Source organism: Cyanistes caeruleus, chromosome 8 (genome assembly GCF_971803275.1).
Source record: "Cyanistes caeruleus chromosome 8, bCyaCae1.hap1.1, whole genome shotgun sequence".
In the NCBI taxonomy this organism is placed as follows: domain Eukaryota; kingdom Metazoa; phylum Chordata; class Aves; order Passeriformes; family Paridae; genus Cyanistes; species Cyanistes caeruleus.
Window position 1 is genome coordinate 8,005,050 of NC_141708.1, and position 26,235 is coordinate 8,031,284.

General features: G+C 47.9%; 1 protein-coding gene and 1 long non-coding RNA gene across 11 annotated transcripts in view; one reads left to right on the forward strand and one right to left on the reverse strand.

The window, feature by feature from the left end:
• AFAP1L2 (actin filament associated protein 1 like 2) overlaps positions 1 to 26,235 on the forward strand; it is a 62,612-nt gene extending 36,377 nt beyond the window's left edge. For 2 of the 10 annotated variants that reach the window (XM_086899207.1, XM_086899211.1), the window contains 18 exons: positions 2,605 to 2,733; positions 3,268 to 3,345; positions 6,313 to 6,404; positions 8,868 to 8,958; positions 14,679 to 14,881; positions 15,443 to 15,622; positions 16,195 to 16,284; positions 17,042 to 17,126; positions 17,773 to 17,877; positions 18,415 to 18,626; positions 20,098 to 20,243; positions 20,767 to 20,878; positions 21,533 to 21,772; positions 21,861 to 22,038; positions 22,257 to 22,424; positions 22,696 to 22,877; positions 23,490 to 23,618; positions 23,948 to 26,235. In XM_086899207.1, coding sequence (XP_086755333.1) covers positions 2,605 to 2,733; positions 3,268 to 3,345; positions 6,313 to 6,404; positions 8,868 to 8,958; positions 14,679 to 14,881; positions 15,443 to 15,622; positions 16,195 to 16,284; positions 17,042 to 17,126; positions 17,773 to 17,877; positions 18,415 to 18,626; positions 20,098 to 20,243; positions 20,767 to 20,878; positions 21,533 to 21,772; positions 21,861 to 22,038; positions 22,257 to 22,424; positions 22,696 to 22,877; positions 23,490 to 23,618; positions 23,948 to 23,974 — 2,447 coding nt within the window. In that variant the 3' untranslated portion in view covers positions 23,975 to 26,235. Of the gene's footprint in view, positions 1 to 2,604; positions 2,734 to 3,267; positions 3,346 to 6,312; positions 6,405 to 8,867; positions 8,959 to 12,341; positions 12,426 to 14,675; positions 14,882 to 15,442; positions 15,623 to 16,194; positions 16,285 to 17,041; positions 17,127 to 17,772; positions 17,878 to 18,414; positions 18,627 to 20,097; positions 20,244 to 20,766; positions 20,879 to 21,532; positions 21,773 to 21,860; positions 22,039 to 22,253; positions 22,425 to 22,695; positions 22,878 to 23,489; positions 23,619 to 23,947 lie in introns of all 10 variants that reach the window. The other 8 variants (XM_086899206.1, XM_086899210.1, XM_086899205.1 and 5 more) reach the window with 5 other exon arrangements.
• Positions 2,061 to 5,451, reverse strand: LOC147651856 (uncharacterized). Its single transcript, XR_015289712.1, has 2 exons — positions 5,140 to 5,451; positions 2,061 to 3,808 (listed from the first exon to the last, which is right to left on the reverse strand). It is a non-coding gene; the product is annotated as an uncharacterized LOC147651856 (long non-coding RNA).

Genomic DNA, 26,235 nt, shown 5'->3' on the forward strand with positions numbered 1-26,235 from the left:
GAGTTGTTTTTTTTTTGCAGGTATAAGGTTTGGATTGGGAATGTCCAGCTGAGATCAGAGAGATACTTGCATAGAAGCAGATGGTTTATATACTGCTTCTTGCAGAAGAAGAGCAAAATTAATCTCTCGTGAGTCCCTGAAGTCTGAATCCACTGAGGTCTGACAGTCTTTCCACTGACCCCAGGATCACATCCTAAATGAGCTGCTTTGAGTCACTGGAAGCCTAAGTTCAGCTTTGGTGGGCTGGAAAATGCAACCTACTGTATGGGCTATGCTATTCATAAGCACTCAGCCCTGTGTGTATGCTAGCTGTGGATGCCTGGGAGAAGAATAAAGTAATTTTCTGCAGTGTGGGGGTGGAGGAGGGAATGGGAATTGTACCCCCTTCCCTGCAGACCCACTGTTGTGACATCCACGTGGGCAGCTGTTGGGAGCTGATCTGTTTCTGGAGCTTCAGATTAAGGTTGGGTGTCCTTGGTGCCGTTTTTTCTGATACCATCCCTGACACATGAATGTCCTGTGCAGCTGGCCTGACCAACAGGACCTGACCTCAGTTTGAATTTTCTGAACTGGGCCACTGAAGCAGATGAGTATAGCAAGGTTGTGATTTACCCTGGGGGGGGTTTCCTTAAACTTGGAAGAAACAGGTCCCTGAAGCTTTAGAGAAGCCAGTTGTGAGTAGGTTTGACACTATTCATTGCTTATTGGCATCCAGTATTATTATCAGCAAATACTACCTGTTTCTTCACAGCTTATGGAAAAAAAACCCTGCTGTTTCTTGAAGTGATTCTTGTTTTCTCTGGGCAAAAAGGAAGCTAGCAAAGACATTTGAGTTATGCAGCATGATGCAGGTGTTTTCCATTCCCTGCTGGTCCTAAATCAGACCAGAAGAGAATTAATTTGGTGTGGAGGGTACAGAATGAAGTGTGAATAACTACAAGTTGGTTGGTTCCTCTGGAGCTGTTATTGATTGATCTGGAGTCATTAGGCTGATTTACAGTCAATCTGGTGAGGATTAATTCAGTTTGAGAATAGCAGCAGTGAGTTTTTTTCAATTAATGGCTAGCAACACAAACTTTTACAGTGTAATTCATTTACCAATCTTCTAACATGTATTTACCCCAGGAAGGCTGCCTGGTGGCTAAATATAGGTGAGTAGGAAGGTGATGGCTTTCTTCTGCCTTTAAAAAAGTGTTCTTTATGACCTTAAATGTGGTAGCTCTTTAACTAGAACTGCTCAGATGCTTTGTCTTATGAATCCAAAATGTTAACACTTTTCTAGTTCATGGGTGTGAACTGTGACTCACAGAGGTTCCACGGGATCACCCAGTGTGGGAATGTCGTAAGTAAAGGGAAAGGAGCATTGCCCCACTCAAGTTATCTCTAAGTTCCCTGGTGGAGTGCTAAGGAGTCACAGCCAGGCTTGCAGGCTGGTGGTGGCAAACCCAGGCTTCACTGCCCATCTCCTCTGCAGACCCTCAGCACCAGGGAGCGATGGAGAGGGGTAGCAGGGGAGCTCCAAAAGGGAGGAACAGTCCCAGCTGGGTTGGGTACGTTTTCCCCACACTGTTGTTCTTGCTCAGCGCTTCCTCACTCTACATAATCCTCTGTTATTTCCTCCTCCCGCCCCTGCTGCTAATTAGCCCATGATAAACTCTGGTGTGAACAAAAGCAAGCAATTAAGAATCTGTTGTTTCAGCGTGAGCCCTGTCAGCGCAGTGATTTGTTGGTGGCAGGGCTGTGCAGCACCTTCTCAGGAAGAAAACAAACCCACTAGTCCAGCTGAGCCAGTGGTGCTGGGGAGCAGCGTGTCCCAGCTGCTTGCTTTGGGGATGCAGGAATGTCTTGGCTACAACAGGGCTTCCTGAGGCACTGAGAGATGCTGCTGAGTCCTGTGTCTTCAGTTTCACATGGTACAGTGCTCTCTGTGGTCACTGCCCAAGCAAGGTGGTTTGAGAAGTTACTGAGTTGTGATTGAGGTATATGAGGAGGTAGGGATTTTTTTTCCTTTTTTTTGGAATACACACATAAACATTCTCAAATGAATAGAGGCAGAGAAATAATAGTAGAATGAAACATAAGTTTATTGAGTGGTTTGTGCTGGAGGGGACCTTAGAGATCATCTAGTTCCATAGGCAAGGACATCAGATTTCCAGGGCCCTATCTCTCCCAAATAAAGAGGAGGCTTAGGAAGAGGAAGCAAAAAGTGGGATTTTTGGTAGGTCCCAAGCCAAATGAGATTTGAATGATATTTGCCAGGACTCAAGGTGTGTGTACCAAAATCTTGCAAGCTGCTTTCTTGTAACCTCAGCTCTAATACTCAAAATCTCTTCAGGCTGTCTTTACTTGAGCAGGAAGACCTAATGGAATAAGTATTTACATGGGGTTTCACTGATGTGTGAACAGACTAAGGGAAGCTGGAGATTTTTTGGTTTGAGACTCACTTTCTTTCCAAAGCTAGAGGCAGGGTTCAAGCTGGAAAATTAAATGTGAACTATTCCTGGACAGTAAAAGCAAAGGATTTTGGAAAGCATGGGATTAACATATATCCTTTGACACACCACCCAGCTGCTTTGCCAACATTTGTGTCTGTTTCTGTTGTAGCTCTCGAGCAGCTGCTCACAGAACTTGAAGATTTTCTGAGGATACTGGACAAGGAGAACTTGAGCAGCACTGCTGTGGTGAAGAAGAGCTTCCTCTCTGACCTTCTGAAAGTCTACACCAAGTCCAGTGGTACAGATGAGGAAAACCAAGGATGGGGTGCTGGGCTGCCATGGGAACTGCTACGGGGTCTTGAAGCAACATTTTCCTGGCAGCTGGTGGGAAGAGGAGACATGAAAATTAGGAGAAAATGAAACTGAGTTTATTTTTGCAGTGACCTCTAATTGTTTATGTAAAATTACTATAGTTATGTGTCCAGCTTTACAAGCAAAGAATTCCCAAGATTCCTGATCCTTTCTGTTTTCCTTATTAAACCTTAAGTTTATTTAATCCACTTTGTAAGATACACAGGATGTACTGTTTGGCCAAGTTAATGTTTAAGTAGAAATTTTAACTTAAGGAATTTCCTGACCATAAAGCACTTAATTTTTCTGCTTTTTATTATTGCTTGGGGTTTTTCCTGCACATTGCCTCAACCAACGTTGCTCTCTCCAAATGTTCTCAGCAGAGACACTTTGACACTTTTTTACATCTGCCTTTGTGGAAAAACTTAGTGGTGTGAAAGCAGCATGTGGGTAAAGAGTTCACTTTTCCCTTTGTTTGCAGGTGGTGATGAGGAGTATATTTATATGAACAAAGTGACAGTCCATAAACAGCAGGGTGACCAAGAGAAACAAGACAAAGGTAGGGAGCTGAAGATTAATGGTTTCATCGTGTCTCTTGGGATGATGAAGGCACACAAGGTTAGAGCCTTGCTCTGGCAGCTCTGAGGGCTGAAGCAGCTGCTGGTTGTGGAAGGGCCATTTTCATAACATTCCCTTGGAAATAGCGGTCCTTGCCAACACTGTGAGGTTATTCCTGGAAGTAGCACTTTGGAGGTCTTTATTTTGGGATAAAAACGTTGCCTTCTAAGGCCTGAAGCTCCAGTGCTTGAAATATTCAAAGAAGCCTTCATGCTTTCTTTGGCCACAAAGCAAGTCACTTTTTGTATCTTTGAGACCTTGAAAGTGTATTTCTTGTTTGCTGTGTTGCTCTGCTCTGGCCCAGAGGGTCGGTGTTGTCACAGCCTTGCGAGGTGAGTTCGCAGGGCTCAGCCCTCACCATCTGCACGGGTAGGGCACCTTCATCTCCCAGGGATGTGAGAGCTCTGCAGAGTAAAAGCCGAGAAATTAAACCTAGATAAAATATTCATTTCCAATTTAGTTTTCCCAGCTTTTGAATTTGTAACACAGCAGAGAACATAATTGTCTAAAAATGTTCTTCCTCTTTGAAGTTCACCATGAAAGAGGTTGCTGATAATTGCATGGAGTGAGAGTATTAGTGACACACATTTTATGAAGGCACACCTAGTCAGAGGCTGATCCTACCCCGGAGTTTCCAGTGCCAAGGGATGCAACAAGGACTCATCAGTGCAGCCTGCTGCTGATGTGCTGGTCCTGCAACAGTTGGGATTGTTCCACTTCCACAGTTGTTTTGGTTTTAATTCTTTGTGGTGGGGTTTTTTGTTTATTTGGTTTGATTTGTTCTTTAAACTACCTGCAGCCAAACTTGGGCTAACTTCAAATGCCTCTGAAGGCAGGATGTCCTCTGCACGTGCAGCCCCAGTGTGACCTCCAGACAGGGCCCTCTGGGTGATGCTGTAATGCTCTATAATAGGATCACACAGCTCCCAGCAGCTGAGCAGCAACAGAAGCATCTTTTTATATAAGTTCTCATTTGGGTGGATAAAGCAAAGCTTGCACTGATTCACCATGCTCAAACACAGGGAAAATTTCAGACAATTTATTTTTAGAGGTGGTTCTTTTATTTCAGACTTTTCCCTATCAAGGCCATGACCCTGCCCACTCAGTCACTCCCTGCAGGACCTGGCACTTCGCTCTTTCTGTTTTCAACAACTTCCCTATTCCAAGTAAAACTTCTGACTTATTTGGAAATGCTGGATGTGTCAGTGAGACACATGTGTGGGACCTTAGCCACTGCTGCAGCTGGGTGTAGAGCCCTGATCCTGCCTCTGTAACTGGATGGAGAGGTGCTTGCAGGTTCAGGTTTAGTGGATGGAGGGGGCCCAAGTGCCCACTGGTGTGATACTGATTTTCCAGTGATTATGCACCTCCCTCTATCCCTCTTTTCTGCTGCAATTCCATGCCTGTAATGGGCTTGGGGACCACACTTTTGTGGCTGAGCCGACAGGACCTCGTGCTCTGCAGAGCTTCTTCCCCACAACAGCTGTGCTCAAGCGTGCTCCAGCAGTGAAATGCTTTCCAAAGTCCAGCAGCTCCAAAAGTCACCCCTCCAAACTTTAAAATATGCAATTTCTGCGCAAAAATGTATTTCCCTGCTCCTTGTATCTACTTGCAATTTCAGTGGTACGGATTTAAGCAGAACAGACACTGCTTTTGAGATACCTTCCTGTGGCCCAGTTATGGAATTCCCTGCACTGGGTGATGAAGGCACCATCATTTAATGGATCTCATTTACCTGTGAGACACAGCAAGTCCAAAGGGCTCATCAGTGAGGCAAATGCCAGCTCCTTCTGAAAGTCAGCACAAAGGGGCAGGAGTCTGGAGGTAGGACTGATGTGAAGAGCTCCTGGTGTGGCCACTGCAATCTTCTTAGCCCAAGTGCCAGGTGACATTCACTTTTACAAGGAACAGTGAGAACAGATAAGTTAATGGTTTGTACAGATTGAATTTGAGCAGGATTTTTGGATGGTTTTTCTTTTTCCCTCTTTCATCTAAATAGTCTTCAAACTGCAGGTTTTAGAGAGGTATCTTTATCAGAGGACACCTTTAAAATGTTAATGCTTGTCTAGGGAAAAATATTCCTTCCCTCCCACACCAGTAAGGAAACAGTCTGTGATTTGTGATGCTGGCGTGTGTAGCTGGAGAAGGAAGGGGTATCATTGCACTGTCTCAGAGGTCATGGGATTTGGGCACTCGTTGAGGCCACCCAGGAGTTCTGTGGTAGGAGAAAGGGGACTGAACACAAATTTTCTGAGCCTTCAATGTACCCTGCAGATATTAAATCACTCTGCATTCAGCTGCTTGGAAAATCTGAGTTTCCAGAGGCAGACACAGATCACCTGGAGCAGTTCTACTGCCATTTGCCTATCTATGTGTCTGGCCTGGGCAAGTTCAGGAGCAACCTTCCCTTGGGCAGTGATTACACCACTGATCATGGCTGGCTTTGATAAGCCACTGTGCTAAGCAGCCACCTTTGCAGTTTGCCCTGGGAGCAGCATGGTACAAGATCCATCTTTTGGGAAAGGTAGCAGATGGTCACCTACCTGTCTGCTCACAGCAGCAGGGATCAGAGCTAGAACTAAAGTGCTGTGGGTTTCCAGACACTGTGGTGTCTGCCCATGCTGCTTCTCAAGACCCTTTGAAGTCTCAGCAGAGGGTCTGGCCTTCACAGTTTTCCTCCAGAAGGAAAAACATGCCCTAAAACTAGAGGTCAGCTCTTTTGCTGCATCTCCCAGTGCCACATTCCTGGCTATGGCCTGAAATGACATGGTGGACCTGCAGCCCTGCCTGTAATTGTCACTTTGCTCCCCACTGAAATAGCATCTTGCTGCTCCAGCACAGCCCAGGGTAGCAAGTGCTCTGCTGGGAGATGCCACATGTCATTTATAGAATTGTTTCTGCCTTGCAGTGCTGGATCAGAAGAGCTCCCTGACCAATGGAGACTCAGGACTGCATTTGTCACCTCCTCAGAAGAGCCTGCCAGACCTCCCCCCTCCAAAGGTAAGTTTTTCACACCCCTTGCTTTTCACTGCCTGAGCTTGGGGCTCTGAATCCCTTGAGGCTTCACTTTTGTCATGTCCTTTGCATCATGGCTGGGTGGAAAGACCTCTGCCTGTGTATGTTAGTGAGGCAAAGAGCAAAGAGTCCTGGTGAGCTTTATTTTAAAAATAATAACAAAACATTGAACTAGAGATTTCCAGCTGTATGTTCCATGTTTCCAAAGACCGTGGGTTAGTATGTGGTTGGTGCAGCTGGATGGTGGCCTGGGGTGGCTGGATGCCCAGGAATCCCTGTGGTTCCCAAAACTTGTGCACAGGTGGAGTAGGCAGCTGTGGGAGCTCCCTGTGAGTGTGCAAATTGGACTGTGCTCCCTGCCAGGGAGAGCCACCCCCACTGCATGGCACTCCAGGCTCAAGGAAGGACCTCTTCTCTGCTGCAGCCCTGGCAGCTGTTCCTCTTCCCACAGCCATCCACAGGGAAGGTCCTGTGGTACAGATGCACCCAAGGTGGTTATATTTGCATGCTCATTGTGCCATAATGCAACAGGCAAATGTTCTGCAAGGGCCAGCGTTGTTAAATAACACAATATATTGCCTTTGACTAATGTTAGAGAGTAAACCACTCCACACCCCTAAGGAAAAAGACAAAACAAATACCTTCTGAGGCTGCCAAGGTGCACCCTGTTGGCTTTCATTGTCTGTAGGAAACAAAGCAGAGCAGTCCCTTCCCTGACAGTTGTGGGGTGGTGTGAAAAAAAAAACCACAGCGTTTCTTTGTGTAGGCAGTTTGTTTATGGTCACAGCACAAAGTGAGCTGGCTACACGCAGGAGGCCACCACAGATGGCAATTACAGACACATTTCCTAACCAGGGGAGGGATTCAGTAAAGCCCTGGAGTGACTGGGTTTGTTTTTCTTTCTTTAATGTAACACATTAGGGCAAGAAGTTCCTAAACCTTTTAAGAGTTTGGAGGGCAAGTGTTTTCCAGCAGTGTTTTACGTGTCTCTGCAAGGAAAGTTCAGCCTGCTCACAGCATCTGGCAAGAAGGAGTTTTAACACTGGAGAAGTTTGGGAGGCTGGCAGAGCCACGGGCAGCTCGCCCAAGTGGGAACAGACACATGACTTTGGTGTGGTCAGGGTTCCTCACTCCCACAGGCCCAACAGCTTCCCTTTGTGGGCGGCTGTTGGCCACAGAATCTTTTCCTTCAAAGCTTCCTTTCTGCTTCTGGGCACCAGTAGCTGCTGGTGGGAACATCTGGGGCAGGATGGGCAGCTTTGCACCTGCATTGGATGACGTTGGCATGACCTGCAAATGGCCTGATCTTGCCTTGGGCTGCTCTGTGATGCTGATGCACAGCTGTCCCCTCTTCCCCAGGGAGCAGTCGTGGGTTGGCACAGTGCACTATTTGTGACCTTCAACATTGCTGGCTCTGCAGAGAGACCTGCTTTTGTGCCCCTCCTCCTTGGGGGAGTGGGGCTTTAACCCTGGACATCCTGTCAGGGTTGGCACAGCCTCAGTTGGGTCAGGTGAAGCATTGCAAGACAGAGCATCCTGTTGTCAGATGGCTGAGGGTGGTGTGACCTTGCTGAGGAGCAGGGACACCTCACTGGAGAGCAGGGGAATGCTACTGTCAGGTCAGGGTGGGAGATGGGATGCCAGGTATTTGGGAAGACCATAAGCTCTTTGCTCATCCTACTGATCTGTTTGTGCTGCTGCTTTGCTGTGTCATGTGCAACATCTGCGTGAATCACCTGAAAAGTAAAAAGTTTGTTTCTTAACTTCACTTTTTTTTTTCCCCTCATGTATTGATATTTCTAAAGGATAAAGGCATGTTTTTCCTGCCAGCCCTTCCTTGTGTTTTGGGAGGGGTTTGGCAGGCACCACAGGGATTTTCCAGCACTTGGATTCTTTTCTAAGGCTTATTTTCCATTGGTGTTGTTTATCCATTTCCTTCATGTTTTGTTAAGAGCACAATTAAAGATTCCCAATATAGTTTCTAAAGCAGAGATTTTTAGCTGTTAGTTGCTATCAGTCAGAGACTTGGAGACACAACCAGAGACTGGCTCAGGTTATGTTTTCAGTGTAAAACCAGCATTGCACCAATTGTCCTCCCTTCTGGTTCCCTGATAAGATAATCCATAGCACAGAGCACCATCCTCAGTTACCATGGGCAGCTTAGGAGTGTCAGTGCAGCAGGCAGAAATCTCAGTTCATGGTAAGGCTGATTGGTTGCAATTGCTGCTATGAGTTGATCTTCCCATGGCTTTCAGCAACATGAAAGTAACATTTATGATGCAATTATACAGTAATTTCAATTTATATTTGAGCTAACTGTACCATATCTAAAAGATTTCATCCATTGGGGTACACTTGAGTGCTACAAAAAAATGGAAAAGGATGCTCTCTTGTTTTGAAGGATCTATCTACCTTAAATCATGTTTCTTCTATGTGTTTATTCTGCAGATTCTCGAAACAAAACAACCTGCAGTCCCCAAGATTGAATCTCCAGAGGGATATTATGAAGAGGCTGAGCCCTATGACATCTCTGTAAATGGTATATCCCAGCTAAACCTTGGGAGGGGGCTCATGTGGGAGATGGAGGACTTGAGGTTTATGAGAATCAGTAAATGAAAGCACTGATACTTCATACAGCTTTTGGGACACATTTGTTTTCTGCTGTTCATCACACTTGGTATTACAGACCTAATGCTAGCTGGAAAGCAAAGACTACTGAATTACTCCAATTTTTAATTTTTCCTGTAGAAGTTAGTAATATGCTTGGGTCAATATAGGATCAGTGTAAAATGTTAGAAACCATTGTGGGTCCTCTTTGTCTTGGTGATTTTCTGGCAGATAGACTGCAGTCAAACACAAGTTTCTATTCAGGACTGAGTGGTGAAGCTGTGGTGGCTTGCGTTCATGTCCTAGCGCTGTGATTGTCCCCTTGGGGCTCAAAATCCATGGCTCTGCTGGTCTGTTAGGAGTGATAACTGTTTTTATAATTGGCTCTTTATTCAGCTCTGTCTCTTGTGGCAGTTTAACCATCTGTAAGCTTGATTAGAAAGCCAGGCTTCGTGTGTGGGGAAAGCATGTGGGCTCCCTTGCACACACTCACTCACGACCTGGGACAGCACCCAGCCGTGTCCTGGAGCAGTGCCACCCGTGCCTGTCCCCTCTGGGAGGAGGCTGCTGCATGCTGAGCTCCCACATTCTCACTTTTTACCAGGTATTCCTACATCCTTTTGTTGAACACCCTTCACTGAGAGATTGCCTTCCTCTGATCTGATAGCTGAGCTGATCTTGTCATCACTTTATAATCCATTTGTATGAGATAGATTATATCACCCCACTGCAGAGGCACATCTCTGCTCATCTGCCTTGGCTGCAGCAGAGTGTGTGGCATGGGCAGAGCTGAGTGGCAAGAGTTGAGGCAAGCAAAGAAGTGAGAGTTAAGGGTGAAAGATTGGGATCTAAATCCTTGGCTGTTGAATCTGGGCTTCATCTGGGAGAAGCTGGGTCCTCCCCAGCCCCAGTGTAAAACTACTGGGCTTTGAATCTCCATGTCAGTGAACAGAAGATAGTGCCCAGCTCAGATGGGAAAGGTTCAGGCTCATTGTGGCCCGGGTGAAAGGTGCAGTTTCAGTGCAGAAGAGAGGCCCCTCTGGCTCTGCCCTGTGTTTTGCTGAAAGGCTCTGGGTCATTTGGCTGAGGTGAGAGCTGTGAAGCCCTGCTGCAGCTGGGGCAGTCCAGGGTGTTGCAGCCTCATCCCTGTGCCTGCAATGTAAGATAAAGGAGATTTCTTTTCCCCCCTGCATGCTACACTGCACACTGGGAAAGTGGATAAATTGTTCAGAGCCATGGCATAAAAAGGCACATGCCAGATTAGCTGGAATGAAGCCATGGATCCATGTGCTGGGATACCCAGCTTGTGTTATCCGTGCAGCTCCATAAACTTGCCCTCAGTTCAGAGACTTGGCTGGCAAGAATGAGAAGTGCATACCCAGCTCCCACCTCTTTTCCTTGGTAACCTGCTGGTCCAAGACACAAATACACCCACCACCCACTGAAATCTAGATGCTTAAGGAAATGAGAGATCAGAGCTCTGCAAAAAGAGAAAAGCACAAATGATGAGAGCACTGTCCAAACGAGGCTGCTGTGATCAGCTGTTGCACCAGCAGGCTCCATGTTTTACTGAGCGCTATCAGAGCTGTAAGTGGAGATAGGAGCCTGTGAAACCAGCAGAGATGGGACAGAGGATTCCAGTGATTCCTCACCACTGAGGTGTGTGGTGCCTTTGGATCCTGAGATTGCTCAGCCACTGGTCCCCTCCCCACCACATCCCTCCTCCACAAACCTCCTGATGTGCTACAAAGTACGTTTTGTGTGAGGAGGAAGGAATCATCGTGAGAATATCTGTCCTGTTTGGCAGCCTCATGTTGGAGGTGGTTCCTTGCAGGGTGAGCCAGAAGGAGCAGGGAGAGATGTGGAGCAGCAGGTATGTGGCAGGAGAAGCTGTGGGGGCTCAGGAGAAGGTGAAGTGTGGTGTGCTGTGCACAGGGGAGCTGAGCAGTGATGCTGGTGCCCTGGTTTGCCTCAAGAAATCATACTGCAGCATGTGGGCAAACCTTCAGGTCTCTGTCCTGTGTTTCAACAAGCACAGGCTCCCCATCTCTTCCCTCTGCCCCACCCTGTGCCCTATCATATGTCAGTGGTACTTTGTACCTGTGCTACACAGTGATGCTCGCTGCTAGCAAATCACCTGGGACCTTGGTGGGACTGCTGTTGCTAAAGGGCAGTCTGGACGTGCATGGCTTTGTTCTGGCCCCAGTAACCCCCCAAGCCCTCTGTGCCTTTCCCTACAAGCTGCATAGGGAGGGGTGGCAGTCCAGGAAGCTGCTGGTGGTCTTTCATAGAATCACAGAATGGCCTGGCTTGGAAGGGACTTTAAAAATCATCTCGTTCCAACACCCCTGCCATGTACAAGAAAACCTTTCACTAGACCAGGTTGCTCAGAGCTCCAGCCAGCCTTGCCTTGAACACTTCCAGGGCTGGAGCATCCACAGCCTCTCTGAACAACCTGTGCCAGTTCCTCATCATGTTTACAGTAACAACATTTTTCCTAAAATCTAAGCTAAACCTACACTCTCTCACTTTGAATCCATTTCCCCTTGTCCTGTCACTGTAAGCTCTTGTGAAAAGCCCCTCTGCGATACTGTTTCTGACAGTGTTGCAGCTTGAGCCTTGGAAGACACCCATGTGTCCCCAAACAAATGGGCGTAGTGAGATCAGACAAAAATAGGAACAACACTGAAACAAGTGGGTGCACTGCCAAGAAAGGACATCAAAGCAAGCCTCCAGATGGGCTGAGGAGATAGAGGTTTCGTGCACCATCAGAGGTGGGACTGCGAGGCACTGTAGCAAACCATGAGTGAATTAATCAAAACGAAGCAAGCGGGTGAGTCTGCTGGGTCTCGAGGTCCATCTTTCAGCAGCAGCATTCCCACCCCTCCACTGGGGATGCTCTGCCTTACATTTTCCAGCTCTAGCAGAGGCTGCTCTTCCTTTCCCTCTTGGGCTGAAATGTGTTAAACCCTTATCAGCAGCCTTTGCATAATTGGAGGGTGCGATAAGGAGCAGAGTGAAAACTGAGAGGGGCGATGTGGCTGCCAACTGAGCAATAATTATTCTGGCTGAAACAGCTCATCGGCCCTGGCTGCTTTTAATTGCAATGACAATGATTCTGTTTTAAAGGGAATTTCCTTGTTTGAGGGGATGGGTTGAAAATGCTGTCCCTGTTTGAAGTCTCAGCCTACACAGGTGTGCAGGGATGGGACAGCCTCACTGGCTGAGGGGATTAACACCATTGTTGTTCTCTGCATTTGCTTATCTGTGGCTTTCTCTCTTTGTCTCCCTTTCTCTTTCTTTTTGACTGTGCAGGTCTTTTTGGTAGGCTTGCTGCGGCTGGACCCAGGCCAGGGTTGCAGGTTACTGAGGGCGTTATTTATGCCACAATAACTATGGGTATGGCATGCTTTCCAAACCTGAAGTGCCTTTTTTAAACAACAATGACAAAAAAGCACCCCAAAATATCCCCCAAAAACTCAGTTTTAGCAAAGATTATCCCTGGATTTGCCTGTTACATGCATGGAGGGTAACCACCTCTCCCTGTCTGTTTTGCACAAAGCATTATTTTTTGTGTCTTTCCCTGTGCTCAGGACGGCAATGAAGAGAACTTCCCCAGCTTTTATTCCCCTTCTGTCACTGGTGTGGAGCTGATGTGTGGTAATGCTGGCTGTATTGACAAGTAGCTGTTATTGAAGGTGCTCCACTGAGGCGAAGGCAGAGTGGCAGTATAAGATGGCTGAGCTTTCTGCATCATGGCTTTGATTTAGCTACCTGAGAGCTCATGGGAAGACCCACAGGAAAGCAGAGGTGGATTTACATAAAGACGTCCAAGACTGTGGCTGCCATTGATGCCTGAGCCATACAATTTGGGACAGAGTGAGCCTTAGTAGTGATCACAGGGTTGTCACAAGCCACCAGGAAAGGCTTGTCCCTTTTGTCTGGTAAATGCCTTTCCTTCATGCGGCTGTAGCAGTGTCACCAGGACAGAAGTTGCTGTAGCTCTTCAAGTAGGGAGGGGCTCATCTCATGCGGAACCACAGTTGTGGTTGTGGTCAATGCACAGAAGAGAATCCAGGACTTCTCAGGAGTAAGGTGGCAGCCTGAGACCTACTGCTTAGGTGGGGGCACCAGAGACTTCCAAAAGAGGCCAGAGGAGTGGTTAGTGATACCCCCATGTGGATAAGGAGGGAGTTTTGGGAGACGATGTTCCCTTAGGCATCCTTGCTGCTACATACGGAGAGGTCCTGTAGCTGCACAGAGGTTCAGCTTGGTGTTTGTAGGGTTGAGAAACGCCTACATTTTTACTCCATCTGAATTTCTGTGCTGGGGGCCTGTGGACAAGGTCTGCATAATGAGAATGCACTGTGGGGGGGATAAAGTTTTCCCATAAAAGATGGACAGTTTGATACATTGAGGGCATGGAGATGGTGAGGCAGTAGTGTGCTCCATTCAGAGACTTCAAAGGGGAGTATTTGCTTTTAAAAAAATTTGTTTAATTGTTGCAGTTTTGATCACTTGAGGGAGGTTGTAGAGTGAAATTTCACTGGGGGTAAGAGTGTAGCTTTGTTACTGCGTCTCAGTTCCTCTTATTTAAAGAATAAACCCAACTGAAACGTTCTTTGGCGAAGCTCTTAATGCCTTTTTCATTCTCTTTTCTGACTGCTTTTATTCTTTTAATTTGCACCAATGTTATTTTTATGTAGGTAGTAAGATTTTGGTGAGAATCCAAGTGAGATTAAATTCCAGTGAGAGAAATTTAACAATATTCCTCCACGCTGTTTGGTAGGATAAGAGTGCCAAACCCTACACAAATGTTGCCCCAATCTTACCATCTTGCTCTGTGAGTTTATCTTGTGACTTAGAGCTCTAAATGCCAGCAGAATTTTGGAAATCCCCTGCAATCAGGGAGAAAATTTTCAGTGTTTTTGATGAGCCTGTTACCACTGATCATCTGAAAACTCCAATAATCTGCAGTGCCTTAGAGCTGAGTATTGAAAATTCCAACTCATCCTAGTAACACAGCAATCCATTTAAGAATGGACATAAAAAAATGTTGCTACTTCTTCTCACATTTGCCACTGATGACTATTTTTTGGTGCTGCAACAGTATTACTTCAAAGCATTTGATACTGAGTAGAGAGAGAGGGACCTGTTGGACCAGAGAGGGGAAGTGAATGACATCTCCAGTAAAATAGATCATTGCTTGCTGCATGGCCTTGCAAATACCATTTTTACTTCTGGCATTTAGAGGACAAGGGCTGATTGTAGTTTGCTGTTGTCTTAAACATTGTGCGTGTTTGGCTTGAAGTTGAAAGTAGTAAAAGCGTCTTTGGGGGAAAAGCAGCAAACATCAGGAAATGTCTAAGGGAATGTTCTCAAATTTGTGGTCAACTGAGAAGTGTCTTTTGAGTGTGTGCTAACAGAGCCCATTAGGCACAAAATACTGCAGTGAGATTCATAATGGGCTAGAAAGAAAAAAGGATCTATGAGGGTAATTTTCATATTAATCATCCTCCTGTAGGAGTGCCTCAAAAGACACATCCCTGCACTGGAAGCTTGTGCATGTGTGAGCATGGCTGAGGGAAGCATTTGACTCTGAGTTATTCTAAAAATGGATTTAATGATAGAGCTTTGATTTTGTTACAGAAGATGGTGAAGCCGTTAGTAGTTCCTACGAATCTTATGATGAAGAAGAGAGCAGCAAAGGCAAGTCAGCAACCCATCAGTGGCCATCCCCAGAGGCCACCATTGAGCTGATGAAGGATGCCCGCATCTGTGCCTTCCTGTGGAGAAAGAAGTGGCTGGGACAGTGGGCAAAACAGCTGTGTGTTATCAAGGACACCAGGCTGCTGGTGAGCAGATCCTCTACTTTCTGTCTAAAATAATCTGGTTTTATGAGCTAGGGAAGGAAGTGGCACCTCAGACCTTGTTAATGAGCTGGCAAAAACCAAAGAAGCAATACCCCTAGAAGCAATGCTTCAAAAACCACGTCCTGGAGATTTGGGGATCTTGTTCAATTCTCAGAAGGAACGTGGGCATGAGATTGCTGAAGGGGGCACAAGGACACATTGGTGACCAAAATACCAATCCCCCAAAATGTCTAGGGATACTTTTTGTGGAAACCTTTTAGAGGTGGTTAAGCAGAAGGGATACCTATCCCAGAGGCTAACCACATACATGGTCCAGTGTCAGTAAAAAGTATTTCAGACAATGTATGCATGCAATCAGATGTATGTGTACCTGTACATACAGGGATCTCCTGTGTGTAGTCTGTGCAGACTACTTAGAACTGTAGGACCTTCTTGTGCTCAGTGCACTTAGTGTGTGTGGCTGCATGAGTCCCTTACAGGGTTGAGTTCAGAGCGGGAAGGTTTCTCCTCTGCCTCTCACCTGTTCCTGTCGTCTTTCCCCAGTGCTACAAGAGCTCCAAAGACCACAACCCCCAGCTTGACGTGAATTTGCTGGGCTGCACTGTCATTCACAAGGAAAAGCAAGTGAGGAAGAAAGAGCACAAGCTGAAGATCATCCCCACGAACGCTGATGTCATCGTGCTGGGGCTGCAGAGCAAAGACCAGGCAGAGCAGTGGCTCAGGGTCAGTGACACCTTCAGGACTTGTCCCACTGGTGCTCCCATGCTTTGCTGGGAGATCAGTTCTTATCTCAGCCCTGTCCCTGCTCTGGCTCCCTTCTTCACTGAAAGCCTTTATACAAATATACCACTTCATTTTCATGTCCTGGGATAGATTTTTCCTGCAGCTCCCTGCAGCCTTCAGTGTGCTGGAGGCCACGTGGGGACCTCCCAGCCCAGCTGCTGTGGCAGGGCTGGGAAATGTCTGGGGTGGGTCCCCAGCATGAATTTGCTGAGGGCAGGAGTAAATGCAGCCCTTCCCCCGAGACAGTAGCAGGAGAAGGAGCCTCCTGGAGCCCAGGACAGCCACGGGGCTGTCAGACACCACGGCTGCCTTTGCTGGCAGCCTCTCCCAATGACTTGGATCCAACACTTTCTGCTGGATGCCTGATGCAACACCAGGACGGTCCCCAGGGTCACAGGGACAGTAAACCATGGGTCTCCCAGCCTGATGTGGTTTTTCTTGTCCTAGCTAGGGGAGATGAATTGATCCTGTTACTGCAGCTCTCACAGGCTTTGGCTTTCCCTTCTGCACAGGTAATCCAAGAGACCAGTGGGCTGCTCTGTGAAGGAGGCAGTGAAGGCAACCAGTACATCCCAGACTCGCAGCGTCTCGGTTACCCAAAGGTACATCTTGTCTCTATAGACAGAACTGGCAGTTAGGCTTTCCAGCCCTTTCCTTCAATAGATAGTAGTGTAGGTGCCTTAATTTTAGGTAAGCAAAGACTGATAGAAGTGTAACCAGACCTCTGTGCTGCTGAAAAGGAGCATTCTTGGAACCATCTTAATTTTCCTTTGCATCTTAGTTTTGTTGCCATATCCCCCCTCCCAGACTAACCCAGCATTTGGCTACCAGCTATCCAGGGCAGCATCTTCTATCTCATCCAGTGAGATGGTTGTGTTCACCAAGAGCTTTGGGAGAAACATAGACCCTAGGATGCCAGGGCTTGGGTCATCTCTTAGTCCAGGTTTAGGTGACAGTCCCCTGGGAGCAGCTCATTCCAAAACAGTGGGAAGACAAAGAGACTTTCCTAAGTCTCTGGTGGACACCCAAAGTGGACCTGTTTGGGCACCTGGCTGGTTCCTCTGCCCATGGACTGCTACAGGGACTGCCAAATGCCCCCACCAGCCAGGCTGCAGGGTAGGAGGCCATAGGGTGGCACTGGTGGTGCCTCTGTGTCTCCTCAGAGGTGAGCCCAGCTGGGGCATGTTCAGGAACAATGGGAATGGCACAGTGTGTGTGAGCTGGCTGGGGATGCCTGGGTGAAAGCATCTTCTACAAGAGAGAGCGGAACCTCTTAATATGGGAGAAGGACTGCAGCACATTCTGGCTGGAAGAATGGGTCACCTGCATCTGTGGAGCTTGTGCCTGTGCTTGTTACAGGTGGAGGTGTCCGAGAGATACTCTGCAGCCTCTGAGAGCGGGAGCAGCACTGACGGCCACATGGAGACAGCTGAGACAAAAGATGGTAAAACTTTGCCCTGGGAATGACAGGGAAAACGGGCCCTTGACCCTGCCTGGGGCCAGGGCTGCTGTAGCTCCTGTCACTGCCACCTGAAACAGACCTATGAAAGCTGTGTGTGCATTCATTGCCTGGGAATTTGATATTCTTACCAGGATTACCTGTTGGTTCCATAAGCTTATTCACACACTGACTGATGTGCACAGTAGGAGAATTTTGAAGAGCCTCTTTGGACATAAACTTTCCCCCCTCCCACCTTGTGTCCCTCTTTAGAGAGGAAAGGACTTGCATACAGTAAATGTTTATAAGTAATGGTTCTTAATTAAATATTTTGTGGTGTAGGAAAGTGAAGGGAGGTTGGTACCTGCCCAGCAAGAGCTATGCAAGCAGCTCCCACTGCTCCTGCAGTGACTGGCCTTTGGTCAGAGCCAACCCATGTGTAAAGTAATACAGATTAGCATCTTCCACAAATCCCTAGCTGATCTTACTGGTGCCACCTTGCTCCTGAACTCCCTGGGCTTTGCAGTTTTCCAGCTTGTCCCTGTGTCACAGGTTTTCCCTCTGCAAGGGATGTGTGTGAGGTGAGGGCAGGACCCCCAGCTGGGACTGGGAGCTGGGAAAGCCATGCATGTGTCTTTTTCATTTCTGGTAGTTAAGAAGAAGGGCACAACTGGCCTGAAACTGAGCAACCTGATGAACCTTGGGAGGAAGAAGTCCAGCTCCCTGGATAGCCCAGAGAGATCCCTGGAGACTTCAAGTAAGTGGCAGCAAGAGTCCCTCTGCAGGGACTTGTCTCAGGGCTGGATCTCAGTGTGCAGGACAGGATGAGCACCAGGCATCATCCTCAAGCATGCCTATGCCAGGTGGTCCTGCCAGTAAATCCATACAGATTGTGGTGCCTGTGGCTCTCAGAGTGACCCAAGAGGAAGGGTGGGTAATACCAGACATGCGCACACAGGGCATTTGTGCTACCCAGGGTGTGGGAGCCTGCAGGGAGAGTTGTGAGGATCAGCTTAAATGTATTTACCACCTGGGACCAACTTTGGACAGCCATCTACAGCCAACTTGCTGCTCCAAACCTATCCTGAATCTCAAGGGTCTCATTTTCAAGATTTTTACCCTTTTCACCCTGTTTTGTATGGATAGGACAACTTGTCTTTGTGCTTTTGCTCTTTATTGGTGCCTGTGGCTTTGCATTGTGTGATCTCATAGCTTACCTATTAGACATTCCCAGGCACAGAAAATAATATGGTTAAATGGAAAATGTGTCTAAGTAACCTGTTCTTACTTGCAGGTTACCTGAATGTGCTGGTGAACAGCCAGTGGAAGTCCCGGTGGTGTCAGATAAAAGATGGGCACCTCCATTTCTACCAGGACAAGAACCGAAGCAAACTGGCTCAGCAGCCCCTGAGCTTGGCAGGCTGTGAAATCATCCCAGAGCCGAGCCCTGACCATCTTTACTCCTTCCGCATCCTGCACAACGGCGAGGAACGGGTTGTTTTGGAGGTAGGGTGTGCATCTCTGAGGAAGCTCTGCTTAAAAACATCATGTGGGGTCTTCTGGAGATTCCCATCTCTCTCCCCTGACTGCAGGATAACCTTAGATAATTAAGTTCTGTGGAGTGCACTGCAGATGGTTAATGTTTGATGAGAAGAATGCCACTTTAGGGATTTAAGGCTGTGGTTAGGAGGAACAGAGAACTTCACCTTTTGACAGAAGAGCCCCAAAGCCATGGGTCACACATCCCAAGTAAGCCTGTCACAGATCTGCCCCTGAAAGTGCAAGTGAATTCATCTCCATCTGTTACTTTCTTATGCCTGCATCCAGGACTGTTTCTCTCTAATCTTACTTCTCTCTGACGACAGCATGATTATAGTAGGAGGTGGACAATGTGAGCAATTTCCTGTATTTTTTTAGTGGGTGGAATATTTATAGCTAAACAACTGACTTTGAGGGCATGCCTTGAAATTGGAAGATGTTTTTGTTTAGTTTCTGATTCAGGGTATGTCTGTATCTAAGAAATTTTGTCCAATTACAGATGTAAAGAAGAGGTGCTGGGAAAATTTACATTTTGTGAATGGAAGAATCTGTATTTTGTTGGGATGTCAGACTCAATGTCAGACTCCATGTATGGACTGGCTGGCTGGCAGGCTTCCCAGGGACTGAAGTCTCTGCTAAATAAAACAGACTGAAAGCTTAAAAGATACTTTCCAGTCTGGGAAGTATATATATATTCACTTGCCCTGAACTTTACTTTGTGGTTACTGCTCTGACTCCTCAAATCAATGCAAAAAGTGGCTGCATTAGCCAACTTCTTGCTTCAGGTGTAGTCCCCTGCCTTGGGAGGTGCATGTGGCTATTTGCTAGAGCTGACTTCATGGCCTAGAATTTAACTCTTCATGTTGCAAAATGTCAGACTGCTCACTGCAGCTGGGAATTGACTACTGACTGTGTTAAAGCAACGGACTCTGATGCTTTAAGCTCTTCCCTTCTCCTCTCCCCTCTGCAAAGAGCCATGGAAAGGGTTTGTGCTCTGGCAATGGGACCTCGCAGGCTCGGATCTCCTTGCCTCTGCTTTGGCAATCCCATTGCTGCACTCTGCTGGTGCAAAATAAAAGCCGCACGCTTTCCTCACCCAAAGCTGCTCCCTGCCAGTATATCCGGCCCCAGAGACATCTCTTACTCTTGTGGACAGCTGAGCTGATCACCACTGAAAGGAAAATGCAGACTAACTGGAAATTTTAGGAAGGAGCAGAGCAAAGAACTGCATTTATGTGGCTGCCAGATTTTTGAATCAGTCCATCCATAGAGCTGTACTTTTAAGGCAGCCTTAGGTTTATTATAAATACCCAGCAGTTCATCTTTCCCCTTGGAAGTTCAGGCCAGCATGCTTCCCTACCCAGTCTAAGCCAGCATCAGTCCTGTGAGTGCAGAGGAACCACTGCTGCAACCTGTCCTGTGTCTGATCACCCTGCAGGCAAAGTCCTCAGAGGAAATGGGCCACTGGCTGGGCCTCCTCTTGTCGGAGTCAGGCTCGAAAACAGACCCAGAGGAATTTACCTACGATTATGTGGATGCTGACAGGGTTTCCTGCATTGTGAGCGCTGCGAAAAATTCCTTCTTGTATGTCACTGGTAATGGGTTGGGGCTGCGTGGGGCTGGTAGAGGGAACACAAGCCAGAGCAGGGGGCTTTGGCTGCCATGGAAATAGGTGGTAAATTCACAGCTGCAGCTTTCTTTTGGGACAGGAGAGCACTTCCTGTCCCACCAGGGTGCATCTGGCCTGAGCTGCAGCTCTCCATGGGGCACGTGCATGAGTGGCTGTTGCAAAAGCAGGGGCATCTCCAGATGGCCACCCAGTCCATCATGCCACTGGGGCAGAGCAGCTGTGCTGCTGTGGCTGAGGGCTGGGCAGGAAAGGAAAGAGCCCAGGGGAAATACAGCCCCACTCTTGTGGGTGCTGCTTAATGGGCAGCAGCAGCAGTGACCACACTGCTTTGTATGGCTCTGCCTTCTCCTCTCCTGAATCTGCCTGGCCTTGCCCACACCTCAGGACTGGTATTCTCAGATGTCTAAAAATGCAGCACTGCTGAGCCATGCAGCAAATCCAGTCCCCCTGATGGGATGTCCTGCTGTCTGTTCACAGCCTAATGCAGAGGAAATACTCAGAGCCCAACGCCTACATCGACAACCTGCCCAAGGGCAGGCTGCAGCAGGACGAGCTGTATGACGATGTGGATCTGCCGGATGTGCCTGTGGTGAGACAGATGTCCTGCTGCAGAGAGCTCTGGGGGGACCATGGCAAACATCTGGCCATGGGGAGTCTCCAGCAGTGAATGGGAGGGCTCCCCAGCAGTGGTGAAGGGGACTCCCAGCCCCTGGGGAAATCCTGGCCTTTGCAATGGAGCAAGTGGTGGAGAGGAGTTGCTGAGGAATGGAAGAGAGGTTTCCAGAAAGAAGCTGTAGGGATCCTCAGGCAGCTGGGATAAAATTCCACAGTTTTCATCAGCAAACGACATGGATTATTTGGTGATAATGGGCTTTTTGGAGCCTAGCCTTTCAAAATTCCTTTTTATGCCTGTAAGAGCAAGCCCTGTGTGAAGAGACAAGAGCAGTGGGTCATGCTGGGAATGGGACTGCTAACTCAGGAAAGGCAAAGAATGTGGCATGGGTTGCTGGATGTACAACAGTGATGTCCTTGCATGGGGCTGCTCCTACCATGAGAGACCTGAAGGAAAACAGGAGGGGCCTTTCCTTCAGTACTTGCAAAAGCCCTCTGTGGAATGACTCAGAGACTGGCATTTTAATTCGTCTAAGATTTTTGGAAAATACTCCAGATTGCCTGAGATAGTTCTGCTCTGCAGTGAGATGTTTCTTGTACTTCCAGTTGCAGCAGATGGTCTCTTTTGCAGGAAGAACTACCCAAGAGTGAGAGCAAATTGGAGGCAGACCAAGACAGAGTGTATCTGGATCTCACCCCAGTGAAGACCTTACTACACTGTGCTGGCAAGATGTCATGCCAGTCTTCACCCCTCAGCTCACCCTCTCTAGAAAGGGCTGCCAGCAAGGCTGCCCCAGAGAGCACAGCTGAGACAGCCCCTGTGGCTAAGGAAGCTGAGCCCTGTACTAAGACAGCAGAGACCTCGGAGCAGGTACTGTCCAAACCGTGATGCCAGGCCAGGCTTAATCACTGAGCCAGTTCCCTACACCTCATCATCCCACTTCATTTCTCCTTTCCAGAAACACCCAGAGAAGCCAGAGCCTGAGGAGGTTCAGCCACGAGTGCCAGCTGTCAAAATCCAGACCCAGCAGCAGAACATTGCCTTCCCCCAGGTGGGCCCCGAGGTGCCAGCAGGCACAGTTCCAGCGGGCAGTCCCCAGCTGGTGCCTGCACACCGGCCCAAGATGCCACTGCCAGGTGAGTGTGCTGCTCAGGTGGCCCAAGGGTGCTTAAAGAGAGCTGGAGCCCTTTCATTTGACTTGGCTCTGCTCTACAGCAGTCTGTGAGCTGACTCTAGTGGTTGGTGACTTTTCAGACTTTCCCTTGTTTTCTTTTCAAGCACCTGAAAAGGTTTTCTTCCTCCTGCTTTTTTTCCCCTGACTGACCCTGTTGTTGGTGGACTGTGTTTCCAGCAGCAGCAGCAGTGGAAACCAAGCTGGGCAAGAACAGGACAGAGGCGGAGGTGAAACGGTTCACAGAGGAGAAGGAACGGCTGGAGAAGGAGAAGGATGAAATCCGAGCTCAGCTCACCCAGCTGCGCAAGGAGAGGCGGGAGCTGAAGGAGATGCTTGGTGGCAGCACAGGTAGGGTAGGGCAAGGTGGGATGTGTGGAAATGAGCCAAGGTGGGGCCATGGAGAAAGAGGGGGCAATGAACCTGGTCCTCCTGGGACCAGAAGAGAGGGGGAACCTGATGCTTTGAGACAAACCACATCACCCAGATTGCACTAGAGCAAGAGCCACAGTCCCTCCTGGGGCAAAACACAAGGAAAATGTGCAGGGCATGCCCTGATCCCTGCTCCCCTCAGGAGCTCCCCAGGTTCCCAGTAGGCCCCAAGATTCCTCTCTCTTCACAGACAAGAGCCTGGAGCAGAGGCTGAAGGAGATAGACGAAGAATGCAAAAGGAAGGAAAGCCAGAGGGTGGACCTGGAGCTGAGCCTGGTGGAGGTGAAAGAGAACCTGAAGAAGGCAGAGTCTGGCCCAGTGACCCTGGGCACGGCCGTGGACACCACCCACCTGGAGAATGCAGCCCCACGGGTATGTGGGGCACCCCTGGGTTGCACAGCAGCTTTCTGGCAGCTGGGCAGTCACACAGTCTCAGCCTGCTTAACAATGTAATAATTAATAATAGCATCATTAGTGTAATATGCAATCTTGTATAAATGTATAGCTTATATGTATGTATTATTGTATATAATATACATAATGTAATAATAATCTAATGAAGTAACAACAGTAATGGGGAAGTGAAAGGTGGATGGGGCTCAGGTGAGTGGTTGGATTTTCCTGTGGGACCTTGAGTGACACCCTCTAGAGCCATACAGGTCTGGACTCAGCTCCTTCTAAACTTGGCTGAGCTCAGAGATGGTTTTCACAGGAGATTCACACATCTAAATTCCTTCTTGGGAATTTGTTTCCCATGAAATGGAGATTTCCATCACCTGCTCTGTATCTCTAGTTCTAGAGTCCCCAAAACCCAAACACACCACAAACACCCCTGGTGTTTTGTTTTTTTTTTAAATTGGCATATCACTGAAAAAATGCACCACCGTTGGAATGGGATGACACTGTACTAGGATATGGTGGGATAAGGCAACTAACTCTCTCAGTAATCTACAGTCATAACCATTTCTATGATTTTTATTGTAGGTTCAGGCAAAAAGTGCCAGTCCAGCAAACAGCGCAGAGAACTCCCCGGTCAATTCAGCAACGGCTTTAAAAAACCGGCCTTTATCTGTTATGGTCACGGGGAAGGGAACAGTCCTACAGAAAGCTAAGGTAAGGTACAGCAGGAAAATCCATCTGGGACAGCCACTGCTTTTCCCTTCTGGCAGTGAAGCATACTGGCTGTGGTGGGATGGGGTTGTGGGTGGGGTCTCATGTCTGGGAAACACCCCTGACCAACACAATTCAGAGCACATCAGCCTGGTTCTCCTCCAGTCTTTTCACCTGTGTTTGCCTTGCCTGCAATTTAAATGAGTAAATGTATGCATTGTTTATAACTTAAAGATCTCCCTGACCCACCCTGCAGCCAAAACCACTTGGGGACCAGACGATGTGGCCTGCCTGATTTCCATTTTGACTAATTTGCCTTTATTCCTTGGCAGGAATGGGAGAAAAAGGGAGCTAGTTAGAAGCACATTGTACAGAAATGGACTAAAGACTCGAACTGCCCACGCATGGCCCAGGGGATTCAACCATCTGTCTGTGGAGGTTGGGTGTTCAACACCACCACACACCAAGTGCCTCCTCCACTTCACGCCCACGGCTCAGATGCAGCACTGGAGTCAACAGCTGCTGATATGAGTTATCCCAAAAGAACTTGATCTTTCCAGACAAATCCCAATCTTGTAGCTAAAACAATAACAACCAGTGGCAATCCTTCCATCAAAGTCCTAACCCAGCTGATGTAAACAAGAATGTTACTGTACATAGGGGTGTTTTGTGTATTTCTACTCTGAAGGTTTATCAATGAGTTATTAAGGTTTCTATATTAGTGACTGTAGTGGATTCAGAAGGGACCTCTACTATTCCTCAGCCTGGTAAGTTTGTACCTGTCCTGATAAATTGGAGTCAACTAAAGTCTCACCTGTCTTGCTGCCAGTCGTCACTCAGCTGCATTTCATCCAGCCTTCAGTCAAGGGCTATCCCCACATGTGAGCAATACTTCAAACATGAATGAGAAGCACACAGCAGCCTGTCCAGGGCATTTTTAATCAGTGTCCTGATGCATTCTAGCATCTCCTACCAGCTGCAGCTTTGCTAGAATATTGAGCTGCTCACCTTCTCGTGCTGTAAGCTGTGCTACAGACTGGCAGCACCAAGAGCTCTAGGCAAAGAAATTCTGAAAAAAAAAAAAAAAAGTTAAATAAAAAAGGAAAAAAAAAAAAAAAGGAATAAAAGTACTATTTGAGGGCTTGCTTAGCTGTTTCATGGGAAATCTGGATCCCAGTGTATCCTTCAGGGCTTGCCCTTTCCCAAGAGAGGGGAGGTAATGCTGTCCCCATGCTCCTGCCCTGGCTGTGATGGTGTCTGATCCTCACAGAGCTGCAGCTGCAGCCATCCCTCTGTCCCTCCACACTGGAGGGCTGAGCAGCCTGCCCTGTAGGAAAGGCTGCACTGCCAGGGCTCTGCTGAGCTGCTGGCCATACTGGTGCTGTCACCCTTATTTCCTGATCATTAATATTGCCTTTGGGCCCTAGCAGTATGGACCACAAAGCCCATCTCTCTCTACCCTAGCCAAGCTTTCTGATTCAAGATGTTGGATATTTGGAACTGCTAAACTTAGAGACATTAAAATGTGAAGGGTGGCAGTGGGTTGGCAGAAATCTATGCACTCCTCCCCTCCCTGGAACCTGCTGACATGTCTGATGGCCTGGAGACACCTCATCTCCTCTGATGGCCCTGCAGAGCCCAGGCTCAGTAACTGGGCTGGCTGGATGGGGCTGGAGCCATTTTCCAACCCTACAAAGTTAAAGCAGCATGAGTTCCCAGGATGGGTTGTCCCTGAGGTCTCATGGCAACACCAAAGCCAAGGTAAAGGCAGAAAGGAAAAATGTACCTTCCTTACCCTTGAAAATATTTGACAGGCCTGAGACCACCTCTAAAGGGCTGTTCTTTCTTCACACAAGGGCCAGACAGCCAGTGGGAGACACAGGGCTGTGATATCCAGAGCTGGTGGTGTCACTGGGGTGAGTGAGAATGTCCTGACAAGGGTTCTGGGTTTGCTTGCCCCAACCACAGAGCCAGGGTGCAACAAAACACTTGGTCAGGGTATCCTGGAAGCAAGAAAGGTGACCGTGCTCCCATTTTTTTGACTCTAGTTTCCACTGTGGTGCAGATGGAGGAATTGCTAATGCCAGGCCTCAGGAGCCTCAGCTAACAGGTTGTCCCTGTGCAAGGCTTTGCACATAGGAAAAGATCATGCAAATAAACTGCTAGCTCATCTGGTTAAGGAGTCTGGGGACTTCCTTCTCCAGAGCACCAGAAGGCCACAGACCCCATGAAGCTTTTGTTTTGGCCCGTGATGAGCTGGCAAGAGCCCCTCTCTACACCCTAAATATCCGTGTAGGGCCACACCCTCACCATACACCCCGCTGTCATCCTCCAGAAGTTGTCCAGACATTTCACAGTGGTACTGAGACAGCCATGGACAAGAGCAGCTCTGCTTTCCCCTTCACAGCCCAGTCAGCTTCAGTGCTCCTGCTGGGATGTCTCCATGAGGGAATGGTAAACATAGGCAAGTCCTGAACAACACACATTCCCCAAACAAGAAATGTTAAACAATGTCTCTGTGTCCCCATTGTTTTCCTAACTCAAGGCATTTCCTTTGTTGTAACTGTGACCTATAAAGTGGCTCTTTAGAGGGTTTTATAATAAAATATTGAGTATATTA